Source organism: Heloderma suspectum, chromosome 5 (assembly GCF_057233095.1).
Source record: "Heloderma suspectum isolate Gila_16-S chromosome 5, 16-S_ref, whole genome shotgun sequence".
Taxonomy (NCBI): domain Eukaryota; kingdom Metazoa; phylum Chordata; class Lepidosauria; order Squamata; family Helodermatidae; genus Heloderma; species Heloderma suspectum.
Window position 1 is genome coordinate 119994104 of NC_139462.1, and position 23270 is coordinate 120017373.

The 23270-nt window shown below is 43.5% G+C and overlaps 2 protein-coding genes across 8 annotated transcripts in view; one reads left to right on the forward strand and one right to left on the reverse strand.

Annotated features, from left to right (window-relative positions):
* The window catches only part of NSG1 (neuronal vesicle trafficking associated 1), a 37543-nt gene extending 22446 nt beyond the window's left edge, over nt 1–15097 (forward strand). Inside the window, exons 4-6 of one of the 3 annotated variants that reach the window (XM_084857139.1) lie at nt 4615–4725; nt 6172–6295; nt 12821–15097. In XM_084857139.1, coding sequence (XP_084713265.1) covers nt 4615–4725; nt 6172–6295; nt 12821–12864 — 279 coding nt within the window. In that variant the 3' untranslated portion in view covers nt 12865–15097. The remainder of the gene's footprint in view (nt 1–4614; nt 4726–6171; nt 6296–12820) is intronic. The other 2 variants (XM_084857138.1, XM_084857137.1) reach the window with 2 other exon arrangements.
* The window catches only part of STX18 (syntaxin 18), a 67786-nt gene continuing 59264 nt past the window's right edge, over nt 14749–23270 (reverse strand). For all 5 annotated transcript variants that reach the window (XM_084857132.1, XM_084857133.1, XM_084857134.1 and 2 more), the window contains 4 exons: nt 23052–23110; nt 22317–22386; nt 20025–20105; nt 14749–15951 (listed from right to left, as the gene is read on the reverse strand). In XM_084857132.1, the coding sequence (XP_084713258.1) occupies nt 15856–15951; nt 20025–20105; nt 22317–22386; nt 23052–23110 (306 nt within the window). In that variant the 3' untranslated portion in view covers nt 14749–15855. The remainder of the gene's footprint in view (nt 15952–20024; nt 20106–22316; nt 22387–23051; nt 23111–23270) is intronic.

Genomic DNA, 23270 nt, shown 5'->3' on the forward strand with positions numbered 1-23270 from the left:
AATCTCCTACCAATCAGCTTCATAGGATGACCCCTGGGTTCTAGTATTATGAGAGAGGGAGAAAAATGCCTCCCTATCCACATTCTCCACACCATGCATCATCTTGTAGAACTCTATCATGTCTCCCCTTACCCTCCTTTTTTCCAAGCTGAACAAGCCCAGCTGTTGTAACCTTCTCTCATAGGGGAGATGCTCCAGCCCCTTGATCATTTTAGTTGCCCTTTTCTGCACTTTTTCCAGCTCTACAATATCCTTTTTTAGGTATGATGACCAGGACTGTACATGGTATTCCAAATGTGGCCGCACCATAGTTTTGTATAGGGGCAGTATGATATTGGCAGTTTTATTCTCAATTCCTTTTCTAAATATGCCTAATGTGGAGTTTGCCTTTTTTACAGTGGCCGCACACTGGGTTGACATCTTCATTGAGCTGTCCACCACAACCCCAAGATCTCTTTCCTGGTCCTGTTCACAGTAGTTTTCCCAACACGATAGACATTTGGGGGGTGGCACTTTCATGCTTGTGTGTGGAAGAAACTGCCCATGTGAGTGCTCTTCAAGTTTAGGATGCGTCTTATGCAAATGCTCTCACGTTCTCAACTGGATTTCATTTTAAGTATCTGGTATTTTGTGGTGTATGTTGGTTCTTGTGATGCTGACCATTTGTTCTGATTTTTCTCCCTTTAGATGTAATTAAGGTAGAGAGAGAATAAAACCAATCTATCACTAACACATCCAAAAGAGAGTAATCAAGAGAAAATCTTTCCCATTGAACAGAATCCATACATTTGAAGTTTGCTCAAACAATGCTTCTTTCCCCCAATACAATTGCCCCCATAATTGCTGCATGCAGCAAATCAGTTTAGAAGAGCATAAATTTGGATTTTTGCGTATAAACTTGAGCTAGCAGAAAATGCTTCTTATCTAGTGATACTAATTTTTATATTTTCAGAAAATAAAAATAAAATACGAACCTGGCCAAGGCATTAAGATCTGTTCCTAGGTTCTACTCATAGTCAGGGTATAGATTGAGGGGCACATAGAGACAGCGTCTTTGTCAGTGATGGCCCTGAAATTTTGGAGCTCCCTCCCAAGGGATATACATATGTCCCCTTCTTTAGTATCTTTTAAATGGGCGTTAAAAGTGGTGTGTGCCTTGTTCTACTGTTTTACATTACTGCTGGTTTTATTTTAATTTGATTTTTATTAAAGTGCTGTGCTGGGTTTTATTTTTAACTGCTGTGCTTAGTTTTTGAGATTATAGCCAGATTGCTTTTATGAAACGATTATTTAACTGCAATTGTTTTGAATTATATTTGTATTAAGTTCCTGTAAGCAGCTTTGGGTAGACTTGCCTTTAAAAAGTGGGATATAAATATGTAAATTAAATAATAACTATTTAACAAAACTCCAAAACCAAAAAAAAGAAAAACGGCGGGAAAAGGCGCAATAATCGTACATCTGCTTAGCTGGGAGCAGTGGTGATTGGTAGGATGGCCAACAGCCAGAGCCAGAGCCAGAGCCAGAGCCAGAGCCAGAGCCAGTGCTGGGTGGAGCCTGCTGGTTTCTGATGTTATCCCCACCTCCTTCCCTTGCAATGCCCCTGGTGTCGCAGCCCTCTGATCTGACTCCCCATTGTCAGGAAACAAGGCTGGCTGGGGATTCACAGCGGGAGAGGGATTTGCCTGCAAAACCAGCCCGAGGCATTCTCCCCTGTCCCAGAGGATCCAGCGCAAGAGGAACCAGGGTTGCCAGCACCTTTCTGGATTGAGGCAGTTGTGTTGCCGTAGCGAGGCTGCGACACGTGAAAGGGCAGCATCAGTTACAGGACCCAGAAAGACCTTCCATGTAAGTTACTGGAGGAGAATAGGACTGAAATGCGGGGAAGCAGCCCTCGTGTCCCTGCTGAGATTTGTAACAGTTGTTCAAAAAGTAAAACACATCACTTTGTCTCATTACGTTATCTTAATCTAATTGAGTATCTTTGGGAGTTGAATCTGGCCCTACTGATCTGGGTGTTCTTTCTGATTTGAATGGTTAAAGTGATACTTTAATTATTGTTGCTTTCTGTGGTTATGGCCTTTAAGGGTGGGTCAGAAATCCTGATTACAGGGTGGCTGATTAGCCAGAGGTACAGACAGTTCACCATTTGTAGACAGGCAGGCTCTGAGGTGTAGTGAGTAGGACTTGGGTTCAAATTCCACTCAACCATGAAGCTCATTGGGTGACCTTGGGCCAGTCACCAGTTGTCACCCTAACTTACTTCACCGGGTTGTTATGTGGATAAAATTGCCTTATGCTCCTTGGAGGAAAGGCAGGATATACATTAAGTAGTTAATAAATACATAGTGACACAGGCAGTCCTGTTAGTTTGAAAGTATTTCGGGGGCGGGGTCTCTACTTCAATTTTAGCCCCAAAGGGAGCGCTACTTTCTTTTGTTTCAAAATTCGCCTGGACCGTTCAGCTTTGATTTATGCCGCATGTCATGACTCTTCGGAATCAAAATGGCATTTAACATTCTGTCTCATCGCTGCTTTAGCAATCTTAGACTACTGTTATTTTATTTTACACATGCTGTTTGCTAGAAAAATGTGTTCTGTTAGTAGCTTTTAGATATCTGTGTATCACCTTAAGGCTTAAATTAAATATATCAAAAGGAGGATCTCTGCCACCTAAATTAAATAAACTCATGAATAAGATGACTGAGGGTGCAGTCCTAATGTTCGCACCCTCGCTGCTTGGAAGCCTCAGAACTCGGAGGCTTCCGAGATGCCTATGCCCTGCCAGGCAGGGCAGGGCAGAAGGAGCAGTGAGGTGATTTTCTCTCCCTGTCTTCCCCCTTTCCTGATTTTTGCTTGATGGGCTTGCACTGGTGGCCACTGGCCAATTTTTGGTGGACCCAGGGGTGTCTAAACTTATTTCCGCCCGAGGACTGAATTCCGTTTTGGAGAACTACTTGGAGGCTGCATTCCAGTGGTGGCAGTAATAACCTACAGTATGCTGGAATTTTTGGCCCCCAACCCCTTTGCAAAAAATAAAGCATATTGTAACATACAGTTCTTACTGCCAATGTAAGCCTTAGGAGAAGCATCTCAACCTTTTAGAATGAAGAGAAAACTGCACAAAAGCCAGGAAACCACCAAACATTTGGTGGTTGGGGGAGGGGGTGGGCACAGTGGAAGGGGGCAGGGCTATCTGGGGAACCCCAAGGGCCAGCTTGGGACCCCAGGCAGGATGGATTTGGCCCATGGGCCTGAGGTTCAACACCAAGGGAAGCTTAACTGGCACCCATCCTGCTCTCTTTCTGACGTGTCTCTTTCTAAGATGTTTCTGTTCTCCAAGGCTTTATTTTTTCCAAAGGCTTTTAAAGTGTTTTTAAAATACTTTAGTATTTCTGTGTTTGATTATATTAGTCCCTGCAATGTTGTTTATTATCCTAGTCCCTGCAGTGTTATATTGTATTTTATAATTGTATAAAGTTCATGGCATACGTTCATGGCATTTTCTTATGAAAGCGTGATTAAAACCCCACTCGGCAAAGGCAAAGGCAGTCACCATCTTGGTTAAGCCTCACTAGGGTAATCCAGGACAAATGGAACATAGATGATTGATCAATACATTGAGCAAATTCAGTGCCATTAACTAGCAGTCAGTATAGTTTATAGACTTGACTTTGTACAGGATTCTGTTTCTGTGTTGTTGAGAGGTGGATAAACTGTGGCTAAAATTCACCTAGCAAGAGATTCCTATTTAACTAGGCAGTAAAGAACTGGTTCCACCCCGCATTGCTTGCACCTGAGGAACAAACTCTTGGCTGAGGGAATCAGTACGTGTGCCTCTATTCCATGCAAGGGCGCTAGAAAGAGTGGAAATAAATGCCCAAGTTCAGGATGGTTTTCATTGGGATTGAACAAAGCTAGAGTTTCAAGTAGCCCTAGAGAGCCATTTTGTACACAGAGAGCAGTGCTTGGGCAAGTACTGGTATTAATCCACCTTGGTCATTTTCATGAAACATTTTACCAGCACAAATGCTAGATTACCTTAACTCAACTGTTAGATGCAGTTTAGACAGTATTAAATGCATCATAGGCTAAATAAAGGCTTAAGAAGTAAAACAAGTAGTGGTGGAAGTGGGAAAAGTGACCTTGTGTAACCAGAATTGACCGCGTGGAGAGCCCTTAGTCATAACTACCTTCTGGTGGATGCAGCGTTGTTCATAGGTTCAGTCGACGCACCATGTTAAGGCTCCAGTTCACAAAGTGGAAGTACAGGTGCGAGCCTCCCCCAGCTCTGATATACTTCCAAGTAATGCAGAAGCCTGTAGGCACTGGGAGCTACTTCACTGAGCCACTCTCTCTTTTGAGGAAGAGGAATTCCATGAATTGGGCCATACTATGAATGGGACTTGGTAGTATATGTTCACTTTAGGGGCACGGGGCGGAAGGACACATCTGCTCCTTCACCACACGAACTGGAGTGCCAGCCTGGTCAGTTTGGGGGCTTACGTGTAATCCATTTATTTTCCCAAGGTGTTAATTTTTAAAGTACTGTGTAATTAACAGAAAACTGGACAGTTCCCATGTAACCAAAATCTTATTTTGGTTTGTTGGCAGGTAACCGTTTTGGTCCTTTTTGCCCTTGCATTCCTTACGTGCATTGTATTTCTGGTAGTCTACAAGGTTTACAAGTATGACCATACCTGTCCAGAAGGTTTCATTTTCAAGGTAAAGTATACAGATTGTTGTTTTTTTTAAAAAAGATACTACGTTAAATCCAATTTTAGCCCTATTGGATTTAACTAATTTAAATCCCATTCACTTCAATGGGTCTACTCTAAGTAGGACTAACTCAACTATATTCTGATGTGCCTTCTGTTAGCATGGCTTCAGTGGGCTTAATAATAAGGAAAACAATAATGGATGAATAATAATGAAAAGCTTATAAAATTATGAAAGACATGGAGAGCCTGACTATACTTTGCTTCCTCTCAATTCCTTTCATTTATTACCACCCAATTTCCAAAGTGCTCTCGGCTGTGTTTACAGAGATAAAAAATCTTAAAAATACAGTGTTATGCATAATATAAAAACAGTTTAGCTACAAACATATAAACAGAGCAGCACGCGCACACACACACACACACACACACATCCAAACACTATCCCATGACCTGATTAAAAACCTACCATATGCTGCCAAATGCCAGGGAGGAGAGGAAGGTCTTAATTTTGTGCTGAAAAGGTAACAATGTTGGTGCTGGGCAGGCCTCACTGGAGAGTTCATTGCACAATTGGGGGGCTGCCACTGAGAAGGCCTTCTCCCTTGTTGCCACCCTCTGAGCCTGCCTTGGAGGAGGCACCTAGAGGCCCTTAGACAATGAGCATAGTGTATGGGTAGGTTCATGCAGGGGGGCACTCTGTCAGGTTTTGCAGTCTTGAGCCGTGTAAGGCTTTATAGGTCAAACCCAGCACCTTGAATTGGGCACAGAAACATACAGGGAGCCAGTGCAAGTGGGCCAGAATCAGTGTTATATATTCAGATCCTCTTGTCCCTGTTATCAATCTGGCCGCCTCGTTTTGCACAAGCTGCAGCTTCTGAACTGTCTTCAAGGGTAGCCCCACGTAGAACACATTGCATTAATCTAACTTGGAGGTTACCAGAGTATAGGTGACTGAAACCAGGTTATCTCTGTCGAGATAGGGGCGTAGCTGGGCCACCAGCCAAAGTTCGTAGAAGGCACTCTGTGCCACTGAGGCCACCTGAGCCTCAAGTGAGAAAGATGGCTCCAGGAGAACCCCCAAGCTATGAATCTGCTCCTTCAGGGTGAATGCAACCCCATTCAGGGCAAGTTAAACACCCTCCATCCGGTCAGAAGAACCACCCACTAACACCATCTAAGTCTTGTCTGATTCTAGCTCTTCCTTCAATGTATTGCTACATGATCTGAAATAAAACAGTGACAGAAGTTCTGTGGGTTTGTGAAGGTTTTTTTTAGTAGCGGCCCAATCATTCGAGGAAAATTTTCTGAGAAGATAAAATGAATACACACTAGGCTATCTACTAATGAAAGACTGTTTAGTTGATTAATCTTTTGTCTATTCAGTTGATTAAATTTAAATAAATGTGCATACTATTACTAATTATGCACCTCCTCACTTTCTCTCCCACAGAACAGGCCTGAGAGAGTGGTGATAGCTTCTCCCTTGAGAGCTAAATATCATAGTGATGACTGCCTTGGTCAAGGAGCATGGAAAGATATACTGTTGCTAGATAGCTCTGTTCTTTTCATTTCAGGTGAGGGAAGTTCTGAACCATTGGGCTGGTTTGCACTATCAAAACAAGCTGCAGTGGCCTGTTGTAAGCCATAGTGTAGGCCAGGCATGATTTGCATAATCACTGCCCCGCCACAGCTTATCGTGTTGTCCAAACCCCTGGCAGCATAACTTGTTGGAGAGTAAACTCTACATAAAATAACCCTACAACAGCCCATGGGTTATTTGAGGGTTGTTTAACCCTCCAACAAGCCATGCTGCCTGTGTTCAGACAACATGACAAGCCTTGGCTGGGTGGTGACTATGGAAATCCACCCGCAACAAGCCACCGTGGCTTGTTTTGATCGTGTGAACTGGGTCATTGTCTGGGATCATTAATGGACTGGATGTGGGTTATGGGTTAACAAACAAAAACTGAATCCAGACAAGACAGCATTATCCTGTTTTTCTCCTCACAATCCTGAAGTTGGTTAGATTGAGAGAGAGACTGTTGATGCTGGATACTAAAGCTAAATTAGTAGTTCCCCTGTTGAAAGACACATGCTGGCATTGCAGCAGTTCGGTAAAATCTGTGGCTATGTGCTGAAGTTAAATACCAAGGGAATACAGAGTTTTACCCAAAATTTAAACATGATTTATTTAATATTTAGGGGTTATATACCAACCCAGCTGATAAGTGAAGTAAGTGGTAAAAAAAATAAATCCAAAAATCTTGGACACATGCTTCAATTATAAAAGAAGGCAAATGTATCTTGAATGTAAAATCTAATTCTATAGCACCGTTCAACTAGGATTTAAAAAATGACAACTATCCTGGCTAGGGCTTCAACTTTATGCACACATACATGGTAGTAAGTCCCACTGAATTCAGTGGGGTTTACTTTTGAGTAGGTATGCATAGGATTGCACATAAGACCTTTTTATTCTCTGAGGTGTTTCTGGTTTTGATGCTTATAGAGCTGTAAGAACAGCTCTGTAGTTTAGGTGAGTGTGTTTTATAGAATCATAGAATAGTAGGGTTGGAAGGGGCCTACAAGGCCATCGAGTCCAACCCCCTGCTCAGTGCAGGAATCCAAGTCAGAGCATCCCTGACAAATGGCTGTCCAGCCTCGTCTTGAAGGCCTCCAGTGTGGGAGAGCCCACCACCTCCCCAGGTAATTGGTTCCATTGCCGTATTGCTCTGACACTCAGGAAGTTTTTCCTGATGTTCAGTCGGAATCTGGCTTCCTGTAACTTGAGCCCATTATTCCGTGTCCTGCACTCTGGGATGATCAAGAAGAGATCCTGGCCTTCTTCTCTGTGACAACCTTTCAAGTACTTGAAGAGTGCTATCATATCTCCCCTCAGTCTTCTCTTCTCAAGGCTAAACATGCCCAGTTCTTTCAGTCTCTCTTCATAGGGCTTTGTTTCCAGTCCCCTGATCATCTTTGTTGCCCTCCTTTGAACCCTCTCCAGCTTGTCTGCATCCTTCTTAAAGTGTGGTGCCCAGAACTGGACACAGTACTCCAGATGAGGCCTAACCAGTGCTGAGTAGAGGGGAACTAGTACTTCCCGGGATTTGGAAGCGATGCTTCTATGAATGCAGCCCAAAATAGCATTTGCCTTTTTTGCAGCCACATCACATTGTTGGCTCATATTCAGCTTGTGATCGACGACAATTCCAAGATCCTTCTCGCTCGTCGTGTGGTTGAGCCACGTATCCCCCATCTTGTAACTGTGCATTTGGTTTCTTTTTCCTAGGTGCAGAACTTGGCATTTGTCCCTATTAAATGCCATTCTGTTGTTTTCTGCCCAGCACTCCAGTCTATCCAGATCACTTTGAATTTTGTTTCTGTCTTCCAAAGTATTAGCTATCCCTCCCAATTTTGTGTCATCTGCAAATTTGATCAGCATTCCCTGCACCTCCTCCTCCAAGTCATTAATAAAAATATTGAAGAGCACTGGGCCCAGGACTGAGCCCTGCGGTACCCCACTCGTTACCTCTCCCCAGCTTGAGAAGGTCCCATTGATAAGCACTCTTTGAGTCCGATTCTGTAGCCAACTGTGGATCCACCGGATCGTTGTTTCATCTAGCCCACTTCGAGCTAGTTTGCTCATCAGGATATCATGGGGCACTTTGTCGAAAGCTTTGCTGAAGTCGAGGTATATGATGTCTACAGCATTCCCACAGTCTACAAGGGAGGTGACTTGATCAAAAAATGAGATCAGATTTGTCTGGCAGGACTTGTTTTTGACAAATCCATGTTGGCTTCGAGTAATCACGGCATTGTTGTCAAGGTGCTTCCAGATGGATTGCTTTATGATCTGCTCCAGAATTTTCCCAGGGATTGATGTCAGACTGACTGGTCTGTAGTTCCCAGGTTCCTCCTTTTTACCCTTTTTGAAGATAGGGACAACGTTAGCCCTCCTCCAGTCATCTGGCACTTCCCCTGTCCTCCATGATTTCTCAAAGAGAATAGACAGCGGTTCTGAGAGTTCTTCTGCCAGTTCCTTTATGACTCTAGGATGCAGTTCATCTGGCCCTGGAGATTTGAACTCATTCAAAGTAATGAGGTGTTCCTTGACCATATGCCTGTCGATCTCAAGCTGCAATCCTGCCCCTTCAGCCTGTACTTCGCCTTTGCCAGGGGGGTCATAGACCCTCTTTTGGGAGAAGACTGAGCCAAAGTAGGAATTGAGCACCTCTGCCTTTTCTTTGTCCTCTGTTATCATTTTGCCATCCTTATTTAATAGCTGAACAACCATTTCTTTCCTCTGCCTTTTACTATGCACGTAGCTGAAGAAAGCCTTTTTGTTGTTTTTAGCATCCCTCGCTAACCTCACCTCGTTCTCCGCTTTAGCCTTCCTGACGCCATCCCTGCAATTCTGTGCTACCTGCCTGTACTCTTCCTTTGTTACTTGGCCTTCTTTCCACTTCCTATATGTGTCCTTTTTTGTTTTCAGGTCATCCCTAAGCTTTTTGTGAAGCCACATTGGCTTCTTCTGTTGTCTTCCACCTTTTCTTCTTGTTGGAATTGTTTGTGATTGTGCCTTGAGAATTTCCTTTTTTAAAAGTTCCCACCCATCTTGGACTCCTTTTCTCGCTAGCATTGCTTGCCATGGGACCTTACTGATCATTGTTCTGAGTTTATTAAAATCAGCTTTCCTAAAATCCAGGGTACGCGTTTGAGTACACTCGGCTTTTGCTTCCCTTAGAACCAAGAACTCAAGTACAACATGGTCGCTTTCCCCCAGAGTTCCTGTAACTGCTACTTTATCCACTAAGTCATCTCTGTTGGTTAGGATCAAGTCAAGGATAGCCGATCCTCTAGTTCCTTCCTCTACTTTCTGTAGGAGGAAGTTATCCGCCACACAAGTCAGGAATTTCCTGGAGGGGCCATGTTTTGCAGAATTTGTCTCCCAACAAATATCGGGGAAATTGAAGTCCCCCATTACTACTACATCATGCTTCCTTAAAAAATTGGCTATTTGCTTTTCAAAAGTTTCATCCTTGTCTTCTCCTTGATTGGGTGGCCGGTAGTAGACTCCGACCACCAGGTTCCTTTTATTCTTTGCTCCATTTATTTCAACCCAGATGCTCTCGATGGGGCTACCAAGCTCCTCCTCCTGTATTTCTGTGCAGAGATATGTATTTTTCACATACAGTGCAACCCCGCCTCCCTTTCTGTTCCTCCTGTTCTTTTTGAACAAGTTATATCCTTCAACTGCTGTATTCCAGTCATGAGAGTCATCCCACCAAGTCTCAGTTATACCTATCAAGTCATAATTTCCCTCCTGTATTAAGAGTTCAAGTTCGTTCTGTTTGTTTCCCATACTCTGGGCATTAGTATATAGACATCGAAGACCATGTGCTTCATAGTCTGGCTTTCTTCCTACCTGTGTCTGAAGACTATTATTGGGCGCTATCAGAGCTGTTCTCTCCATTGCAGTGCATGCGCCTACGTCCATTGTTACCCCCAACATTACATCTCCCTTCCCCGTAGGATTCAGTTTAAAGCCCTCCTGATGAAGTTCTTCATGCTGTGGCCAAACACATTCTTCCCAGCCTTTGTGAGGTGCAACCCATCCCTAGCCAACAGCCCATCTTCCAGGAAGTATAGGCCGTGGTCCCAGAATCCAAATCTCTCTCGTCGGCACCACCTTCGTAGCCAGTCATTCACCTGGAGTATTTTTCGTTCCCTTTCTATCCCTCTTCTAACTACTGGAAGGATGGATGAGAAAACTATCTGGGCCCCAAAGTTCTTGAGTTTCCTTCCCAAAGCTTCAAAGTCTGACGTGATCTCTTCGTAGCTCCGCTTGGCGGTATCATTTGTTCCCACATGGATGAGAAGAAAGGGATACCTGTCAGTGGGCTTTATGAGTGCAGGCAACCTTTCAGTCACATCTCTAATCTGTCCTCCCGGGAGACAACATACCTGGCGAGTCCACGGGTCTTCGCGACATACTTGGGTCTCGATCCCACGCAGCAAGGAGTCTCCCACTACTACCACTCTTCTCTTCTTCTTCTTGTAGGCCTGGGTTTCATCGCCTCTGTTTGACTGACCTTTAGCCTCTTGCTCACTCTCATGCAGGTTCCCCTGTGATTCTTCCTCTGCAGGCTGTCCTCCAGTCTCATCTGCAAGTACCTGGAATCGGTTCCACAGCTCCACCGCTTCCACTGGTGCAGAGTGGCGTCTAGTTCTTCTTCTCCTAACTGTCACCGTTTTCCAAGGAGTATCCTCTACTCCATTTTTCTTCACCTCAGCATTTCCCACTGCCTCATCTTGCTGTTGCTCTTCAAGCTTCTGGTCTGCCCTTTGTTGCTGTAGTTCCCCCATTCTGTCCAAGAACTCTTCGTGTTCTCTTATTCCCCGGAGGGTTGACAGTCGCCGCTCCAGTCCACTTACTTTTTCCTCCAGCAGCGTGATCAACTTGCACTTGTTGCAGGTGTAGGCCAAGTTGTTCTCAGGCAAGAAAACAAACATTGCACACACCTTGCAGGTCACCACCACTGGAGAGTCTTGTCCTTCCATAGCCTCTTTTCCCTTTTTGTGTCTAGCTTTGTGATTGTTCTAGACTAGCCTGTGCCTGCTCCTCTACTCAGTAGAGGTTAAAAGCAGAGTCCCACTGGTGTGGAAGTGTGTGTTACAAGACAAATAAATGAAAAAAGTTAGTAAAAAAAAAAAAAAAAATGTTATAATGGTGTCATTACACAGTCTGAAAAATTATGATGAAATGAAAATGATTTGTACAATCATTTTTAACTTCGCATAGAAAATCTGCCTAGGAAGGGGTATAGTCTGATAAAAATTTCAGAAAAAATTGAAATACGGCTTGAGTTTAAAAAATCCTATTGAAATGAGCTGTCCGACAATGACTGTGCTGACCTCAAACATCCTTTAACTTTCTCTGTTTACCTATTTAGATTATGTCCAAAATCCTGGGATATTTCCCCATTTTAAATGGCAATTCATGCAAGGATGAATTAGTGCAACACTTCTCCCTTGAAATTAGGAGAGCAGTGGGAGAGGAGGGAAAGCGCTGGCTGATCTGGTGCCTGTTTGATTAGCCCTTTGAATGCCAGCGTGGAGAACTGTACCAGCAGAGTAAACATGGCTGTTGCTACCCAGGCACTCTTAAGAAAGCAGAGGTGGTTTGCAGGTGGGGAAGCTACATTTTGTTTGTAGAGAGGAAGAAGAGGAAGAGTGCGGTGTGCAGGAGTGGAGAGAGAAGTGCTGCATATGTGCGCGTGTGTATTTGTATATGTGTATAGATGAGTGTGTGTGAGAATTCACATCCATCAAGTCATCCTCATCTCTATTTCTCATTATGTTTCCTATATGCTTAGTTCTTTGATTATAACGCTCCATATTATGGCTTCAGTTGTAGCATATGGGTTGGCTCGCTTCCTTGTGTAATCTCCTCTACATGTGTTTTTCTGCCATGGATTCACTTGATTTCTACTATCTCAACATAAGAGAAAAACACAAGACTGTTTTTAGGGCCATTGTAAGTCACTCTGGTTCATCTTTAGCCTCCCTGCCTCCATCCCAGCATCATAGCAATGGGGATAACAACAGTGTTGTATGTTCAATACACTTCTCGAATCACTGGTCTTTGGGCCCCAGCACTTTTTTGTGCAGGCTGGGGGTAGAATTGAAGCTAGATCTACTGATATGTCAGTCTTGAGGAAGATATATGCCTTTTAATTTCAAACTGATTCTGCAGGGTGTTACATTCCCCCTAAAGGGTCAGGTTCATAGTTTGAGGGTCGTCTCGGATCCAGCCCTGTCACTGGAGGCACAGGTAGCCTCGATGGCATGGAGCACTCACTGTTCATCAGATTAGGCTGATACACCAACTACAATCCTATCTGGACAGCTCTGGTAACTTTTTTTTTTGATTACTGCAGCGTGCTAAAATTTTTAAATGATTTTTGATAATTTAAGTTTGTTTTACTTCTGTTATATATTGATAAAGTTTTATTCTTGTAGTCTGCTGTGGATTAAAAAAAATAAAAAAGTCTTATAATATTTTCAATACGTTTAAATGGTGGGTTGTTTTTCAGAACAATCAGTGCATTCCAGATGGATTAGAGAACTACTACTCTGAACAAGACTCTAGTGCTAGAGGGAAATTTTATACAGTTATAAACCACTACAACCTGGCCAAACAGACCATCACACGATCTGTATCTCCGTGGATGACAGTGCTTTCAGAAGAGAAACTTTCTGAGCAGGAGACTGAAGCAGCAGAGAAATCAGCTTAGAATGATTAATCTTGTTGATTGGAAGGTATCGAGAGGGCTTTCATGGAACGTGTCATTGTTATGGATAATTTAGAGGTTACTCATATTTATGGTGTAATTGCTTTGGGTTGCTGATAACTGCTTTGCAAAAAGGAAAAATAAGAAAATGAAAATGTAGGCCATTAATGGCCAAGTGCATATCAACATTGCTTTACAGCTTTAACACCATTTTCTCTTGTAATAAAATGAACTTAGGTACGTTCTTGTAATTTAAATTTTCATTGAGCTATTCAGGGTTTTTTGACATGGGAGCATTTTGCTATCTGTACTGGTGTTTTATTTTAAAATCAGTTTTGCAATTTGAGTGATCATAGGGATTGCTAGAAATTAAGTTGATTAGCTATGAACTCTATCTAGAATTGGCTTGCTACCCAAAAATGGGTACCAAGAAATAAAGTTGGTCGGTTATTGCTCACTATACCAGATATGTTAGTTAAATTATTTGCAACAAGGCATGCTTAATTGTTGTTTTGTTATAGCTGTGAACATTTCACTGCGTTTCCACTATGCCTAGAGAATCTTGTATATGGACTTGCACCAAAACACAAAATAGACACTATAGAGATGTACATATTAATGATGGATAATGACGTTTAGTGAGTGTGTAAGAATGTAAGGCGGCAAATATTCTGATGAGTAGTGGAGCCCTATGGAATAAATAGACAAAACCATTCACTGTAGATGTAGCCCGCAACATAATTTGTGCAACAAGAAAGGAGTAATTTTGTGAGAATTTTCTCTTTTTGTACAACATTAAAACATTTCCCTTTTCATATGTTGCAAAATGTTTTTTGTTAGCAGCATCCTTTGGCATTTTCTAATCTTTAAATATTAAGGCTGCAATCTTAAGCATACTTACCAAGAAATCAGTCCCACTGAACTCAGTGGGACTTTCACATAAACATTTATAGAGCTGGGTGGAAAGGAGAAAATGCATTAAATGTCCCCATCTCATTGCAGTTGAGATGGCATGTGCGGGGGGGGGGGGGAGATGTGTTGTCTTCTTGAAGTAAACTGAGGGGAGGGAGGGAGGATATTGTAGACAAGTCTAGAATTGTAGGTGCACGTTTATTGTGTTGGCAGATTCCTAAACTATATGTTTATTGTTTTAAAATCTTTCAAAATATATTTCATCGCTTTTATAGTTGGAAAAAGTGGCTTGAGCTTTGGTGGTCAACCTGTAGCACAAGCAGCAGCTGCTTACAGAATGTCTGGACTGAAAACAAGAGAACTCTGTGTATTATGGCTTAGAGTTGGGCCTGGACTCCTATCCACTTCTCCAGTACTGTGCTACTGTGCTGTGTATATACTGTAGTGATGCCAGAGCAGTGCTTTTCAGCAAGTGGCACTTCACAGGATGTCAGGTGGTACAAGTATCACTGGTTGAAAAGCAGTGCACTAGAACGACACGCTCTCGAACTTTGGACTTGACTTGCCCAGTATCACTGGGCCAAAGCATTTCGCTAACTACAGCTTGCATTTTTGTTCCATGTTCTGAATGTGCTACTTCCCAGTGGACATGTCAAAAGTTTCATTACTGTTGTAGAAACATGCTTTATAATAATGAAAATGTCTCTTTTCCCTACATCTTGTAGTAGAACAAACATGGTCAGTTCCACTTTTAGGTTATGTTTCCTTCCAATACATTTCAGTATCACAGTCTGCTTAGAAAATGCCAACTGCTTTTCCATATAGAAATTTTAATACTGAACATAGTTATGTGTTGTAAAAGAATTTTTAGTATATCATCATTGCTGTGTGGAATGCATAAAAGCAATAAATTATGTGCCAAATCTTTCCTTTGCATTTAAAAAGAGTTCAGTCCCATGTAAACATATTAAACTATACCATGTTTGTATTTCCTAGTAGTCAGTACTCTATTGAATGTAAATTCACATGTAACTTTTGACATTTTCACTCTGTGTAAAATAAAGTATGATCATGTCTCTCAAACTCGGTATGTTTACACACATGTAGATTGCATCTAAGATAAATAAAAATTAAGGATTCCAATCACTGCACTTGCAACAGAACCCCCTCCAATTTTCCAAGATTCATTTTCAATTATGATTATTGTACATGGCTGTGATTGAAGAATTTGGATTTATTGCTCTTTGTAGTGGTGTTTTTAAAAAAAGAAAAGATCAGGACAGCATCCTTGGAAGCACATTCATTTAGGCCACTGGTTTAACCACTGGTATACTGGTTGGGACATAAATGTTCTATATGAGTTCATATTTCAGTAACACAGTATGAGTATATGGTCCATATAAAAATTTTCATACTGTCACAAATTTTGCATAGTGTGGGCAAAATGTAATGGTACAGAATGACAACCAGCAACCCATATATGCACAACAGTTTTTATTTAGTGGGAGGCCATGGGATTAAAACTGAACCTGGAGAGATGGCTGAAAAGCGACTTCTGTTCATGTACTACATCAGTTTCCTTTGTAAACGTTTCACCAAACCTAACTTCATGATGGTCCATGACTTCCTATTGCAATAACTAGTGTTACACTTTTATTGAGGGTTTTCTGCCACTTGCCCCATTTCTGTCTGCTATCTCAAGGTTTACCTTGTTGCAGGATGTTCCTGAGTAGTGATAAAAAATAAATGTGACCAGAATATTTGTCACAAGAATGTAGAGAAATAGATGTGTCTGATCAAGATATTTCCACCATGATGATGAATGCATGAAATACAATAGAGCTTTGCAAAGAAAATGTCTTCAGCCAATATTGGTCCAGGTGGCTTCAGCAGACTTCAGTCAAGGTTAAGTGAATAGGCCAAGGTTAGCTACCGTACCAGTCCAAGAACAACAAAGAAAAGGAGCACATCACAAGGAAGAAGAGGATCCACACACGAAATCCAGCATTATTCTTGATTGCCTGCAGAAAAAACGTTTTATTATTTCTCTAAAAAGGCTTGGACTGCGATACGTAATTCAAGAATAGGCAAAAAAAATGTCAGTTTGGGCCCCAAACACTTTATGTAAAATAAATGGCTAAAGGTAGGTCTTCAAGTCTAGCTACGCATGAAGCTCATGCTTTAATGAGAAGAACATACTAAAGCTAGTGGGAGAGATCAACAGAACTGCATTGCCACAAGTGGGGCTCACTACAGTTAACTGAATAACGTGTCGCAGAAATTTGGGCCTAATGTCTGTGATAGCGCCAGTACACATCGGGCCGGTTTGCATGACCCTGCAGCCCATTGTGGGTGTGCGCTGGCCGCCATTATGAATACGCAAGCCCTGGATGGGGGTTGCTGTGACTTGTGTCATCTAAACCTGGACGGTGGGGTATTTGAAGGTTAAATAACCCTCACCTAACCCTAAAATTGACAGTAGGTTATGCGAGGGTTATTTAACCCTCAATGTCTACTGCCTGAGTTAGGACGACTCGCCAAATCCTGGTTGGGGCTTGCATATTGCTAATGGTGGATGGCACATCCTGCAGCGCCCCAAGAGTTAATTAACCCAGGGTGGGCTGTCATGTCATTCAAACCAGGTCATTGGGTTGGATCCAGAGTTTGGGGGTGTGAAATGGGGGGGGAGTAGAAGCAGACTTCCCCAGCCCTCTTCCCCATGGCACCCCCCATGCTACATACAAAGTTAGGGGACTCTGCTGATGGGGGGGTGGGAAGGGGGAGTTCCTCAAAAATCAGGAAGAGGCACCTTTTGCTGTTGACCGGGAGGGAAGCATTGCTCAGGAGGGAGATAACTGCAAACAGTAGGGATATAAGGGCTGCAAGCTGACCCCAAGGCAGGAGATAAATGGAAATGTGTTTTAAAAGACATGTTGGGAAAGGAGCAGCAGCCATGGGAAGGTGGGGAAGGGCAATTCAATGCTGCCCTTCTAAGCCCATCAGCTGTGCTAAATCCTTGGACATTATCCTGTCTATGACTTTTAGTAGTTACAAGTTCTGCCACGGTTCTCCTCTGGTGGTAGATGTTTGGCTTCCCCATCCCCATATTTTCTCCCAAATACATGTCACTGAGATGTAACTGAGCAGGGCTCCATAAAGGTCTCTACACTGGTTTATGTCCTTCTCTAGTGCTGCACTGCGGTCTCCACATCCCCATTCCATGTCCTTGGATAGATGGCCGGCAAGGGGTGGGGGAGCAAGCATACTTTAAAAATAGCGGTTTGGCACAGAAGCCCCCACAATATCCCCACCCGCTGCCACACAGACAGCCTACACTGCTAGCTGATTGGATTTAAATTGGGAAGGGTGAGTTTAAATCCCCTCTGCTCTGTAGGGCTTGACGTGGCAACTGGCTGCAGAGCTCAACATTCCGCTTACAATCCCAAGACAGCCTGTTGCAGTGTGGGGAGGGTATTAATTGGTCATTTGCAAATTGACAGAACTCTCTATATTCTTAAGGTCATGCTGTGAGGAAGGGTTTTAGAATCCCCTTCACATCACTACAAGAACTTAAGGGCCCCTGCTTTACCAGCAGGACTGGCACCAGATATTGAGTGCACTCCCCCCAATCTTTTAAATTTTTGACCACTGAGTTAGCGGCAGCAGCACAGGTGATGCCAAGACTTCCAGCGCCATCTTGACCCTCAATGGTGCACTCCAAGGAAGGGGCCTTCCTTGGAGGGAGATGTTGTGGTCGAAGTGGCCCTAGAGGTGCCTGTGCCATCACTGTTTTGCTGCAATGGAGGCTGTTTCAACTTTAAACAGTATTTGTTGCTGTCGCAACATGGTGATAACAGTGCAGGCACTCTCCAGGGCCACCTCACTCACAGTGCCTCGCTCTGGGGAAGCACTCTGGAGACCTCCACAGGAGTGCTGCCAGCCTTCTGCCCTACAGCAGCAAATGCTGCGTAAAATTAAACAGCATTTGCTGCCGCAGTAAAAGTGGCAATGGCACTCCAGAGTTGGCTGGCAGGCCAGCCAGCCATGAAGCACCATCGCCACTTTTACTGCTGCAGTAAATGCTGTTTAATGCACCAGCAGCAGAGAGCTGTGGACGTGGTGCTGATGGTGGCAGGGATGGGCAGCCCTGCAGATGGTTGATGGTGAGGCATGATCTGCTATTCCTCCCAAACCACCACCAGAGCCATGTGGCTCACCGTGGTAGGGCCAATCCTATACATCTGACCCAGCTGTCAGATGTGTCGGGGGAGGGCAGGGGTGCACAACCCTTTTGGCCCTGAGGACTACATTGGACAGTGGGAGAGGGTCACAAATGCATGCTTCTTTGCACATACGCACATGTGTGCGCACACGCATACATAACACTCTTACACATATGCTCACCTGAGGTGAGGGGGGATGCTGCTTTGGAGCTAAAGCCTCCACCCCACCCCACCCCACCCACCCCTCGTGACCCCAGCAAGCACTGCTGGTTTCTCATTGCCCTTAGTGGCGTGGAAGTAGCAATCCTGGCTGGTGCAAGGTCACTGGGGAGGTTTTAGCATCCTTCTCCTCTTCATGATTTGGCTAGATTCAATGCTTTTGTGCTGCCATTAGCAGCCCTGAAGCAGCAGTTCCGGCAGCAGTTGAGGTCACTGGCTAGAGGAAGAGACTTTAGCTTCCTCTTCCTGCCGACTTGGCTGGCACTGCTACTTTCAAACCACCATTAATGATGCAGATGCAGTGATACGGGGGCGAGGGGAGATTTGCCAAAAAGGTGGGGAGAACACAGGGGCTGCATAACACACATGTGGGGGCTGCATGCAGCCCATGGGGTTTAACCCCTCACTCTCCTACAGCTGTCTCAAAGTTCCCCTGCCTTCTTTTGCTGCAGCTGTTTTTAGAACGTAGAATGTAGGAGTCAAGCACCAAAAAAATGCCAGCACTGTCTGGAACCCATAGCTGCCTCAGAACTCTCAACTGGCATGTTGCATATTTGCTCAAACATGACACAGCATTGACAAAAATTCAATGCTTGCGCTTCTTCCATTTTTTCTTCACTTTTTTCCCTTTAAAGTATGTGTGCATTTTTTCATAACAGGAACAATGAATTATAAACACAGCTTTCAAATATTTTTAACGTGTGAACAGGCCATGTAAAGCATGAGCATTAGTAAGACTGAACCAATGTTGGACTTGATGGATTTTTGGGTGTGTCAGACAAACTGTAAGAGCCTCGTGTGGCGCAGAGTGGGAGGCGGCAGTATTGCAACCGAAACTCTCCCCACGACCCGAGTTCGATCTCAGCGGAATCGCTGAGTTCGATCCCAGCGGAAGCTGGGTCCCAGGTAGCTGGCTCAGGTCGACTCAGCCTTCCATCCTTCTGAGGTCGGTAAAGTCAGTACTCAGTGCTTGCACAGGAGGAACCTTTCCTTTTTTTTCAGACAAACTGCAGATCCTGAGTCACCCCACATATGAAGGGCCTGCTGTGATGACTACTGAAATGCAACATCTATCTTCCCCCTGAGTTCCCTATTTTAGACACCCTTTTAAAAATACTCAGCCTGGAATCCCTTCTATTTGACTAAATGTGGTTTTATGCACCCTGTTTCAATAAACAGAAGCTATAGAACATAATAGCTGCCTGCAGTAAAGCAGAAGTGCCCTATTTCCATTTAAGTTGTTTTCTTTAAAGTCCCAGGTGCTGAAACCATAAAAATCCCAGTGTTCATATACAAACAAGGAGTTCTAATTCCCACTGATGCAAAGAAACCAAATCCCAAGGAGACAATGCCAACTAAAAGGTAGCTCTGTCATTCCTTGTCCAGGGCTGAGACTGGATTTTTCCCTAAGAACACTTTTAGAAACAGCTTCACAGAGAGAGTGCCATAGCCACCTTATACTAGGAAATAATGCCAGTGATCTGTGTATCTCAACAGATCGAGACAGGGTGTCCATTTTCACAGAAGATACAACTAACAATGATAGCAATGTTCTCCCAACGTACATTACAGGAAGGCTGCCAAGGTGAGGCCTGTCACGCTTTAGTCGAGAAGTATTTGATACACAGCAAGAAATTCATCAGGGAGATTACCTCTCTTATGTCTTCATTGCCTTCCTTGATGTTCTCAGTCGCACCCACAACTATCTGGTGGATGTTGTCAATTTCAGCTTCCTGTTAAATAATAAATGTAGTGGACGTGTAAGACCAGCGTATACCAAGGAGCTAGTGGTGTATCACAATTGTTCTCTTCCATGCCCCAACGCATGTGAGAGCCTGGCTTACTTCTGTGCCTGGATTTTCTATGCAGGCCTAGTGGGCCTTCTGCATTATGCCTCTTCAACTGTACACATTCTCCCAGCTTCTGGCTTCAGCTATCTGCCTGGGAAACACATAGGAGGCCCAGGGTCGGGTGTAGCGACCTACCGCCACCTGGCTTGGCTGCCTGCCAATGGCTGATGCTAGCTCGTTCTCCGGGGGCGGGGGGGGGGGAGAGAGCCCACTAGCTGCATATAGATCTCTGAGGAAGGTGTGAGAGGCAGGCTGTAGGCCAACCTGGACAGCTCCCACAATCAGGCCATCATGGCGTCACATTCGCTGCTGATCTTATCTGATGTGCTGATCTTATCGTGATAAAATACCGGAGTTCCCAGTAGCTGAAAGGACATATGTTTTATGCTTTTAATGTATGGTCTTGCTTTTTCTTGCTTTATTTTATTTTAGCTAAATAAACTTCTTTCCATCTCCCACTGGTGTGTTCATTATCTTTGAATATCCAAAAAGAACCATTGCCTATTGACAAAACATAGCTGCCACCATAAGCAGCAGCCCACCTCATTCTCTCCCCCTCAGTAACAGCTGGTGTGATGTCATTGTGTTATGAGTTTCTCCACCTCTGCAACTGGCAGGCAACAAAGTTAAGCAGGGGTGTGGAGACTTGCAGTGTGATGTTTCGTCCCCAGGTGTTACTGGGGAGAGGATAGGATAAGGGAACGTGGAGCTGATGCTTTTGGCAACAGTAATACATATGTCCTAACACATGGCCTTCGGGTTTTCACAGACGTTCAGGTTCATCATAAAAAGACACCTGAAGTATTCAGGTTGTGAAATTCAACAGCCTCTAAAATGAGTGGGCAACTTCAGAGGGTCCAGGGCCAATTTCTGATTCCTGGAACCCATGGAGGGCTACAGCTCCCTGCAATAAAAATCCCACCCAAATTCAGCAGCAATTCAACAGTGTCAAAAAGGTGCATTTTCACTTTAAAGCAAGGAGAGCATACACCTTGTTTTAATGGGTAATCATGCTCCTGGAGGCCCCAGAGGTAAAACAAGGTCCATGGTCCCCATGAGGTTTGTTTTAAAGTGAATACGTGGTCTTTTTGCCACCGCCACCACCATGCCGCTGAAATTCAGCAGCAGTTGGGCAGGGTTAACTTGGGAGGGCACAAAAAGGCTGCTGTTGTCCACCCCTGCTCCAAAAGATGCTTCAGAATCAAAACAAATGCTTGCAAAATGCAAGGATGTTGCATTCAATTCTCCTAATACATATTTGCCTTAACAATGGAAAAAATACACAGTATTAAGCTTTGAATAAGTGCCCTTTCGTTCAATTTGAACTTTAGGGTCAAATGATACATTATGTTAATTGTCCAGTGGAGGCATTTTTTAAACTCTAGAGAAGTGCATATGGCTCCAATTCAGATTGGGATCACCGTGCACAGGGTGCTTTAAAAAGAAAAAAAGCATCTTTAACTCCCATGAACGTGTACATGTGCATGGGGGAGAGGGGATTTCAGGAAGTGAACAGTGGTGGTGGGAAAAAAATGAGATAAGCCTCAGCTACACACTGTGCAATTAATGTAATATGTAGTTTGATCCACAGTCCAGAACTTTCAGACTGAAAGGAGCAAAGGCAAAATTTGCCCCATTTACAACTTCCGGGGTGTGTGCATGTGTCTGAATGTTTTATGGAAGCTTACCGCTAGCAGTGGCTGCAGAGTGGGCTCTTTCTCCCTTTAACTTTTTTTTTTGCCACTGCCTGGTCTGGCCACCATTTTGATTTCCCCATAATGTCCCAGGCACAGTGTTGTATCAGGGCATCGTAGGGAAAAAATTACCAGGCAGTTATTCCGCCCCCTGCAACAATGCCCCGGAACTATGCTATGGCCAGGGCATGTTTCTGAAGCCCATTTGGGTTATACAAGTCCACTTTGTCTGCAGTCTAGTCTAAGTCTGCATGCAATTCATATTTTATCCCACCTAAATCTTACTTGTCTATTTCTTTTTGCTCAACTACCTAGAGACATTTTGCCTCTGTTCCAGAGGGCATGGTGACATGAAATAATGGAAAAGGTCTAGAGTAAAAGGGCCAAACTGAGGTTTTACCTGCTGTAAGACTTTTTCTGTAAATATCTCTTGAAGTCTAGATATTTCAACCACCTTCCCTTCAATTTGTCTAAAAACAACAACAAAAAGCCAGACTACGTAAGTACAAACATTCTTCATTTTTATAGACTGAAGGACATATAATATGGTACATTCCTGACAGACTGAAGAATTGCAAATCAAGCAAACTAGATTACCAAAAATGTATTTTAACTCAGCTAGCCACCAGTTAATGGTTTCTGTAGCAATGTGCAGGATGGAAGAAGGGAGAAAGAAGGAAAGAACAGGAGAAAGGGAGCATATACAGTTAGAAGTGGGTCCCAAGTCTGAAAACGCTGAAGAACAGACTTCGACTAGATGAACCAATTATCTGACTCAGTATAAGGCAGTGTTAGTCAGACAGTTGTATTGTTGTAATTAGCAACGAACTAGGAAACATAGGAGTGCTGCAAATATGAAATTGTACATAAGCACATAAAATCTGCAACATTTATCAGCTCCAGTTATCTAATTGGGAGGAGGCTACTGTCCAACACTGGACAGGCATAATACCAAGACATGCTGTCCAAACAGCATACTCCAGGTCTCCATACTACAGAATGCCATATCGAATAGCACGTTTAAGTCAATGTGCCAAAATAAAAAATAAATTTGGAGACTCTTTCTATATAAAGGGGGCCTGGAGCAGACGATCATAGCAACGTATGCAGGACCAGCAAGTAGAAAAAATTGTACCTCACTTCATCAAACAGGCTGTTCATTTCACCAACAAGGCGCTGGTTTTCCTGCTCAAACTGGGGAGAGAAAGATAACAATATGAGGTTTAAAGATCTTAGGAGGTCTACATTATAGCTAGTTGTTAAAACAAAAAGGAAGGTACTCAAAGTGTTCTTAATAATCCTGTAAGCAGGGGTCTTTTATTGTAATCTCATAATATTTTCGCATTTTATTCCA